Below are 9,982 nucleotides of genomic sequence, written 5' to 3' on the forward strand. Positions count from 1 at the left end.
AGCATTTATATGGCACCATGGAGATTACAAAAAGTGTTCGTGTTTGTGTGAGACTGTTCATTTTTTGGGGGGCTGAAATGTAAAGCTTTTCATTAGAGTTGGAGGTAAGGCTTTGTGAGAACTTGAGAGGATTATGCTCATTTTTGCAGTCTCCTGCTCCTTTGTTCTTCCAACACATCCTCTGTATCCATACACGAGACCATCTCATGTTAGACATTCACACCTGGAGTGCCAGAAATCGCCATCTCACACCATCACACATCTGGTAATTAAACAGTCTCCCCTCTCGTTGTCTCAGACAGCTGTTACAGACTCTCTTCCCATTTGTTCCCTTTCTTTCTCTTGCTTCCGTCAAACTTCCTATGAGAATCGTTCTGCTGTCGGCTCAAAGTTTCTTTCTTAATCAGCTTACTTGCAGAAAACCTGCATCTCTAGAGAGGGAGAGAGATGGAGAGGTGAGCTGTCTGCGAGATCAAAGAAAGTTGGGTTTTTCTCAAGGCTGAATTGACCCAAATACGAGAGGAAGTTTTCGTCATCCTTGAGGAAAAGAGAAACCCTTATCTTTGCCTGGAACCAAAGCAGCCGTCTGAGATGAAGACACCTACTTCTTAGGCAGTGTTGGCTCATACTTTCATGCACTCAGTGGTAATAGTGTCAGCATGGTGTCATACACCTTCAGCTCAATAAAATAAATGCCCCTGTTGACACCAGCCATTTAGTCATTGACTGAGACCAGTGTGATGCAGAAGGTCAGAGTAAATGCTGAACGGTTTATAATGTTCTGTGAGGAAGCAACGGAGTCATCGCAACCACAAACCAGAGACTGTGGAATGAGGTCATGCGCACATCATTACTAATGATGAGAGGAAAAAATAGATATGAAGCAGTATTACAATCTCACAGTGTTATTGGAACTATTGAAGGAACATACTCTTAAGGTTATATTAGCGCCAATGTTTTTCAGAAGAAAATTGAGTAGCGGTATATATGTCACAGTTTTGAGTCGCTGTCACAAAGAAGCACAATATTATTGTATTGTGACCCAGATATCAATATACCGCATTAGCAGGTCCCGGATTCCCACCCCTAATCATTATTGTTGTGCTCTGTGTTTGAATAATTGACCCACTCAGTGGTGTGAACCGTTTATCAGCCCCTGACGCACATATGAATCTGTGTGTGTGTGGAACAGATTGTTTCTCAGGAATAGAATGTTGTCGCTGTGTTTTGGCTCTAACTGCTTGTTTTCATGCCAAATACCGCACCGCTCCCCATCCCAGAATGCACTGTAGCATCAATAGGACACTCTCATGCTGGGCTGTGAAGGACTGTCAGCCATGCATGCCTTCCTGAGAATCTGAAGGAATCTATCCATCCATCATTCTATCATTCTGTCTATCATTCTGTTTAACATTCTATCACTCTATCCTTCTGACTATGGATCTATTGTTTTATCTTTCTATCAATCTTTCTACCTTTCTATCTTTTCATTGTTCTATCGTTTTATCCTTCTTTCTTTCATTCTATCATTCTGCCCATCTTTTCTTTCCGTTATTCATATTTTTTAAAACTTGTTTTTTCTAACCTTCCTTTCTATCATTCTATCATCTTTCCATTATACAGTTCAACCATCTTTCTGTCATTCTATCCTTCTTTCTTTTCCTTATTTTTTCCTTTCCTGTTTGTTCAATCCATTTTTGATCATCTTCTTTCTATCCATCTTTCAACACTTCTTTTCCTGTATCTTTCTTCTTTTAATTCATTGTCATTTCTATCATTCTATTCATCTTTCTATCCCTTTTCTGTCCTTCTATCATCTTTCATTTGTTTCATTTGTTCCATTGCATTCATTGTTTTCAATCCGTTTGTATCCTCCTTTCTATCATTCTGTCCTTTCTGTTGTTCTATCCAGTTTTCTGTCCTCCTTTTTGTTTCCCCTTCCTATTGTTTCAATCCCATTTTTTATCCTTCTTTCTCTCCTTTTTGTCGTCCTTCCTGTCTGTTTGTGAGAGAGATGTTTGAGTTGAGTTCATTATGTGTGCTTTAGTAGATTTGAGACGGCTTGTGGTTATATAATGAGAACTGCTCCACAAGAGCTGAATCTCTTCTGCATATTCAATGTTTTATCATGAGAATCATATGATTTCTGATTAGCATTTGCAGGTTTAGTGCATCATATCCATACCTCATTAACATATCTTGCATTCGTTGGAATAATGAGTAAACTCATTATTCGACCTGTGCCACTGCACTTTGACTTGCAAATACTAAGATTGTAACTGTGTCTCTGGATTGTTCTGTGCTTGTCCTGCCCCCTCTTTCTCTGTCTGTCTCTCGATCTCCCCCTCCTGTTGTCACTCGAGCTGCCATGTTTATTCCACTGGGAGTTTTACAGTGAGAGATTTGAGGTAGACTGCAATTCAAGACGGGACTTGTCCATGTCTGCCACCACCTATGAAAATGTGCTAGATTCACAAATCCTGTTGTTCTTCATACATTTTGGTTTTGAAATACACCGTGAATACATTTTAATTAAATATACAGAGTGACATTTCATTGTGAAGCGTGGGCATGTTAAGAGTCTCTCTGGGTCTGTATGCTTTTCTGGGTTCATAGAATTTAAATTACGTACATTTAGGGAATTAATTTAAATAATGTGTCAAGATTTGCATTATAATAAGTCAGTGATTTAAGCAGTGTAGTGAATTGAAAAGAGTAGAGCTGATGTAACTTGAGTTTATAGGACTGAATAGTACGTAATTTTTGACCTTTTGTGTCTGTGTATAAAATTGATTAAGAAAAAAAAATCCCTGAGTGGCTTGTTCTCTTAATGATCTTTTCTATATGTCTTTTCCCTGTCTCTCTTTCTGTCTTGCTGTCTCCAAGGTTACAGCCCCTAGTGTGTGCGCAGCCCTCTAAGAAGCTGGCCCTCGATCAGGTGAGTGAATTTAAATCACCGTCCTTCCTACTAACACATCCTTGGCGGGTCTCTGAATATATTAAACCACTTTTCCTTAACCCTCAAATGGCCCTCTGGCCCAGAGCTTCACTTAGTTTTTCTCTGGCGCAGGAAAACTGCAATAAGTTGACCTAGAAACAGGTTTTTTCCTTTTCATGTCTAAATTAAGAGAATTATTTTGATCCACCGAGCTGCTTCTAGATCAGCAGTCTAACTCAAAGGTGGCATATCTTAAGCTAATGTTCTGCCTTGGACTGCAGGGGAAAGTGGGCCGCTGACATCTTGACTCTGAGGAGGTCTTGATGACACACAGTCTTTTCTTTTCGCTGTCGTTCTGGGCCGTAAAGCTGAAGCTCTTGAGTTGCCGTCACTCCCTCCGGCTGTATCTTCCATGATGCATCATTTTTCTGTATGTCAGAGTCCTTGATCTTTTCTCCTCTCTCTTGTTTTTCTCTGTTATTAAGTCAGTCTGTCTGTCTTATCTTGGTCTCTGGTTTTTCCATCTACTACTTATAAACATCTGTGTATGTGAAAATACATAATCAATGCTTTTTTTGAACCGATGGCAAAAAAAAGCTACCTCCAGGGGTCAATACTTGGGTAACTAGACAACTTCTTGCCCATCACTTGGAAATTAAAAGAAGCTTTGTGATTGATTGGTATTCCCTTGGTACCCAAGTAAACCATTTATAAGTTCATTAACAAGTTAACTATTGCTAAATCTTAAGCTAACTTGTGATGAGAAGTGTTAGCAGACAGTCAGAGTTAGCAAGGGCGTTTTGAGAGTTATTTGATTTTGAAGTCACCTAATCCAAGTTGTGTTGACCCTATTGACTTTATTAATAAACAGCTTTTATCGTATTGTGTGCAATTCATTGATGCTCGATATCCAAAAAGGTAAACGTATTCGTTAAAGTTCAGTCACTTAAATATCTTGCTCTTAAGGCATCTTTAATTTATGAAGATGTGTACCTTATACAGTACAGATTGTTTCAAAGCAACTTCATGGTAATAAAGAGCCTCAGTAAGAAATTACTCTGTAATTGCTCTTCCTCTGAAAAGAAATTCCTTTTTGACTGACTTCTTTAATTCTTATTTTTCAAACCCTCCCCAGCTAACCACTTTGTCTTTTCACTATCCAGTCAGTCAGCTCCACACAGCGTTTTTACCGCTCACTGAATATCCTGTTTTAACTGGAAACACGTTGGATGATGGACACGATGAGCAGTGAATGCCATCTCATGTTGACTTTGTCTTTCCTTCTCTGCCTTCAGAAAGGGTTTGGCGCCCCAGTGGCCATTCCTGCTGCCCCGTCCCAGAATGCTGTAGTTGTGGAGAGCGGACCGGTGGCGTACGAAGAGCCTGCAGAAGAAGAAGAGGAGGATGAGGAGGAAGAACACTGTGTCAGTGCCATGCAGTTAATGGGCGGCACTGGTAAGGATACATTTTTAACATTTAATTTAGGTGTATTCATTTTAGTATTATTATTTTTTTTTTTTTACATATTTATAGTTTTTAAATAATATTTTTCTTAATTGCCAATTAAAATTTTTAAATGTAAAATATTTCAGTTTTAATTTAAATGTTATCATTAAAAATTTTGTGCCGTCATTTTTGTTGTTTTTACTTAAAATGCGTAGTTTCTTTCGGTTAGTTATCAACGCGGCGTCTCAATTTTTTTTTGTATTTTTTGGGGCTGAAACTGATTTTAACAAACACTTATTGTCTGATACTGATATTTGTCACTCTCTCTCTTATTTGAAAGTTTGCCATCAAAATAGATAGTATTTTGATCATGTTATAAATCAACAAAGTTCAAAAACACCTACATTACCAACACCTGCATTAAATTATACTAGCAGTTTTACTGCTGCTTCATCAAATAATTTCTAATGAACATGAATTAGATCCATGTAACATTTAGCAGGCCTACAGAAATATAACAGAACAAAGTTACATATTCAATAAACGGTGCTTTTTAGCCTTTTAGGTTTAACCGTTTTCAGGTACAGAAATAAACAAATATAAAATAACACTTCACTGTATAAATTAAATACATATTCTTTATTGTAACAGACTTTATTATGATTAATCTTCTAATTTGTTTTTGTATACATTCGATTATTTTTTTTGTACATTTAAATATGTATGAGATCTTCTTTACTCAGGCGGGACTCTTATTTTGATGGGCTTTCTAGTCTACGGAGCTATATGGGCAATGAAAGTTCTTCATATTTAAAGTTTGTCCGTTTATTAGGCACCCCCCGAAAAGGCATGAAATCGGTTTATATTTGTTTACTGTTAGTAGTAATAAGTGTTTTGTGTAATTCACTGTATGTTGAGGATAATGCAACTGAGAGAGAGATTAATGTGCACTTCTCATGCTGTGCTTTGTTTACCTAACAAAGGTAATAAAACCTCAGTTTTGCTATACTTACGTCAGTTAAAAAAATTGTTCAGTCAAGAATAGTGTGCTATCTTTTGCTTTTTGTTATTAGATTATTTAGATTATTTGCAAACAGCAGCGCTAGGATTATGCAACAGACATTATACAGCTCAGTGCCATAAACCATTGGTTTCTTATATTGCCCACTTTCCTTATATAGCCGATATGCAGATGGTTGTAAATTGAGGAAAAATCTGCCGATACATCGGTGCATCCCTACTTGTTTTCATTTAAGTTATCTTATATTTATATTTTATTTCAGCTTTATTCTAATTAACAAAAATAGTTTTAATTAATAACAACAACATTGCTTTAGAGGCTTTCATCCTTTTCTGAACCAATAGTCTTTCAATATAAAAAAGCTAGATGCTCTGTATAACACTTTGTATTAATGTTGTTTTTCATTAAGAACATTAACTTTACTATCCCACATTCTTAACAGATCATTAGCTAATTTTTATTCAAAAACGTTACATTTTGAATATTTACTAACATTTTTATATATAATCCTCTCAGATTCCTGGTTGAAAACATTTGTTTCTTTTTACAAAAACATCTTTATTTTATGCTCTTTGTCTGAGTTTCTATAGTTCAGAAAAGAGTGTTAAAGGGTTAGTTCGCCCAAAAATGAAAATTATGTCATTAATAACTCACCCTTATGCTGTTCCAAACATGTAAGACCTCCTTTTATCTTCGGAACACAGTTTAAGATATTTTAGATTTAGTCCGAGAGCTCTGTGCCTCCATTTAAGCTGTGTGTACGGTATACTGTCCATGTCCAGAAAGGTAAGAAAAACATCATCAAAGTAGTCCATGTGACATCAGAGGGTCCATTGGAATTTTTTGAAGCATCGAAAACACATTTTGGTCCAAAAATAGCAAAAAACGACGACTTTATTCAGCATTGTCTTCTCTTCCGTGTCTGTTGTGAGAGTTCAAATCAAAACAGTCTGGATATCCGGTTCGCGAACGAATCATTCAGTTGACCAAATCGAACTGAATCGTTTTAAACGGTTCGCATCTCTAATGCGCATTAATCCACAAATGACTTGTTAACTTTTTTTTAAATGTGGCTGACACTCCCTCTGAGTTCAAACAAACCAATATCCCGGAGTAATGCATGCACTCAAACAGTACACCGACTGAACTGCTGTGAAGATGAACACCGAGCCGAGCCAGATAACGAACAATAGACTGACTTGTTCACGAGTGAAGAACCGGTTGCATCGGTGTTCGGATCAGCAGTAGTTCTTTCGGACAGTTCGATTCAATAAACCGGTCGAAGAAAACGGTTCACCGGTTCTTTTGCGCTCGACGTAATGGTGTCATTGGCGATAATTTCCCTTGATTCAACCCTTCGGTTTTACCCGCGCTCATAACATTAGCACAGAATCAGCTCAGAATCAATCACCAAAAGAATCAGTTCAGTTCAGACGCTCTGTGTGTCGGTCTGCTTCACGCTGAATCACACGTGCGCAGTATCATCAGCTCCTCGGTTCACGAATCGGACGCGTCTGACAGAAACGGTTCTTGACTCGTGAACGAGTCAATGTTTTGTTCGTTATCTGGCTCGGCTCGGTGTTCATCTTCAGCTCTCTCTTCACAGCAGTTCAGTCAATGTACTGTTTGAGTACATGAACTCCGGGATATTGGTTTGTTTGAACTTAAGAGGGAGTGTCAGCCACATTAAAAAAAGTTAACAGCTTAATTCATTTGTGGATTTAATGCGTATTAGAGATGCGAACCGTTTAAAACAATTCAGTTCGATTTGGTGAACTGAATGATTCGTTCGTGAACCGGATATCCAGACTGCTTTGATTTGAACTCTCTCGCACACAGACACGGAAGAGAAGACAATGCTGAATAAAGTCGTCGTTTTTGCTATTTTTGGTCCAAAATGTATTTCCAACTGACCCTCTGATGTCACATGGACTACTTTGATGATGTTTTTCTTACCTTTCTGGACATGGACAGTATACCGTACACACAGCTTCAATGGAGGCACTGAGAGCTCTCAGACTAAATCTAAAATATCTTAAACTGTGTTCCGAAGATAAAAGGAGGTCTTACATGTTTGGAACAGCATAAGGGTGAGTTATTAATGACATAATTTTCATTTTTGGGCGAACTAACCCTTTAAGATTTGTCCCAACCTTTCTGCATTCCTCTTCTTTCCTGTCTACAGATTATGGCTGTGAAGTGGATGATGATGATGGCTTCTGAATCCAGAGTGGCTTTGGGAGCACCAGTGGAGAGGACTCTTAACGCTTAACCTGCTGTTTATACTGACCCCAAAACACGCATACAACCTCCATCTCATTACCTCTAGTGTCCGTGCATGTTTGCAAGATGAGAAAAAAAGTGAACTTTACACACTACAGAGGATGGAATACTACAGCTAAACAAGATCAAAGATCCCACATTCTTGCTTTTTCATAGGTGTGTGTTCTGAGCTCGTATGCTCAAAGTAACTTAAACACCATTTAAAATCACAGCACACAAACAAGAAAATGAGTAAATGGATGTGTGTGTGGTGATTGAGAGTGATGATTCTCTCTCTGGAGTGTGTAAGCCTGCTAGCTAACTGCATTACTGTGTGTTTTAGGCTAATGATGACATATGATCTTGCGCATCTAAAGCGATTAGCCCACACGAGGCTCAGGACTCTGTGCGGACAAATGTGTGCATGTACACGTGCCTTTAAATATTGCAGTATACAGCCCTAAAAATTGTGTTATGATTTTCAGAGCCAAAGTGTTATTCTTTAAACCAAATGCAGCTTTATGTGTTCAGTATTCAGTTAGAATAGATTAGAAGTGTAAAATATGATTAGTAACAGTGTTAAATTTAGTTTTGCTGCTTGGCTGGCTTTATAGTGCCTTTATTATTATTATTATTATTATTATTATTATAAAATTATCTACTGGTCTGGTGGATTTTCCAGTTGGGCTATTTTTTTTTCTTCTTTTTTTTTTCTCAGTATAATGTTTAAATGGTAAAGTACTCTAATTAGAATATAATTATTTTTACATTTGATGGTTGCTGTTTTCCTTGTTTAATATGGAGACGTGGATATCAAACCAAATGAAAATACTTGAAAAATTTGCTCCAGATAAATGCTGTAAAAGTGTCATTGGCTTGATCATATTATTACTGTTAAATATTTTTAACATTTACAAAAATGCTTTATATAGTTTTTTTTTTTTTTAAGAAAAATGTTTACAGTGTTTGATTGTTTTGAAATAGATTGATCGTTTAATATTGGTCTGTTAATGAGGAAGAAAACAGTGTTATAATTGTACTACTTCTTAATTCTCAGTATGGTTAGTGCTCTTTGAGAACATTTCACTTAATTTATAGTTTGTTCTCTCCCAGACCAAAAGATATGAGTGAACTATTTTTTTTTTCCTTCTGTTAGAAAAGTATTTAAAAGGGTCTCTTCTATCAGTCATGCCACGACACACACAACAGATATTACTGATGCAAAACCAAATCATTCCAAATCTGATCAATAAAAGTACAGGTTACAGGGTAACCATCTATAAATGTAAAAAATATAAAGTATAAAAATACTGACTTTAGCTGGGATTGTTTAGATCAAGCTGAACCGCAACCTTGATCTGTTCTGATTAAAACATAAACCAAACCTCTGTATTGGCATCGACACTTGAAAAATACTTGATGTCTTGGTGAATTCTTGCATGTATAATACAAATCTTTAGTATGCAATTCATCAGGATTTTAAAAACTGGAAAAATTTATAGTTTTATTTTGGTCTTAAAATTTAATCGTCTTGTTTTTATACCATTAGAGCTAGTTTCATTAGAGTCGATTGATTTGGTCTTGAAACAGTAATAGTGACAATAAAACACTCAAATTGTTTTCTGTAAACCTAAACAGTATTATGGGCAAAGAAATAAAGAATAATAATGCATGACATCTTCTGTCTTTATTTTTCAGTGTGATCACTGTATATTTATATTTTGTCTGTCGGTTAATATCTGTCTGCTGTCTGAGTCCCTCGACACTATGACCTAAGACAGGCTATCTTCACTGCCTGTGGGCAAAGCTTTCTGGGAAATAAGGCAATGAGAGGGTTGAGCATCTGTTTTTAGGTTCATGAGCTCAAGGCTGTTATGTTTTGGTTGGCATAGAAACATGAGCAGTAGTAATTGTATGATCCCACTGGATGAAACCCTAGACGTGACCTCACTCTCATCTCTGCAGGGCAAGGGCTGCTGGGAGTTGAAGTTCTTAAGGTCATGTGTATTTACTGGATGTGATGGCTGATATTTGCTAGCCTTCAAGGCAAGTAAAAGCTCTCAGAGGAAGGGGACTCTAAAAACAGCAACTACAAAACTTTATATATTTATTTATATATTCTCTTTTGTTTTACATGATGGATACAGAGAATACACAGTTTATCTGTGTATTTAAATATTTAGCGTGTTATACTAATTGTATATGATGGTTTGCATCCTTTGAGAGGAAATCTGTAGGAAGCTTTGATCAATAACCCCACAGACCCTGAGTGAAATGAACACGGTCCACTCACCTCTTCACACCTCTGTCTTTCT

At 36.9% G+C, this 9,982-nt stretch overlaps 1 protein-coding gene across 1 annotated transcript; it reads left to right on the plus strand.

Moving 5' to 3' along the window:
- The first annotated feature begins 2,830 nt into the window (after positions 1–2,830).
- On the plus strand, positions 2,831–9,342 carry LOC113080052 (transcription factor IIIB 90 kDa subunit-like). The gene is made up of 3 exons (XM_026252305.1): positions 2,831–2,938; positions 4,234–4,393; positions 7,591–9,342. The coding sequence occupies exons 1-3, from the start codon at positions 2,831–2,833 to the stop codon at positions 7,626–7,628; spliced, it is 306 nt and encodes a 101-aa protein (XP_026108090.1). The 3' UTR covers positions 7,629–9,342.
- Positions 9,343–9,982: the final 640 nt, after the last annotated feature.

The sequence above is a fragment of the Carassius auratus genome, unplaced genomic scaffold (genome assembly GCF_003368295.1).
Source record: "Carassius auratus strain Wakin unplaced genomic scaffold, ASM336829v1 scaf_tig00030194, whole genome shotgun sequence".
NCBI lineage: Eukaryota > Metazoa > Chordata > Actinopteri > Cypriniformes > Cyprinidae > Carassius > Carassius auratus.

Bases quoted from the DNA above. Each gene is read 5' to 3' on its own strand.
- LOC113080052 (XM_026252305.1), top strand. From the start codon at position 2,831: ATGATCTTTTCTATATGTCTTTTCCCTGTCTCTCTTTCTGTCTTGCTG. The intron at 2,939-4,233 runs GTGAGTGAATTT...CTCTGCCTTCAG, and splicing joins AGAAGCTGGCCCTCGATCAG to AAAGGGTTTGGCGCCCCAGT. The intron at 4,394-7,590 runs GTAAGGATACAT...TCCTGTCTACAG, and splicing joins GCAGTTAATGGGCGGCACTG to ATTATGGCTGTGAAGTGGAT.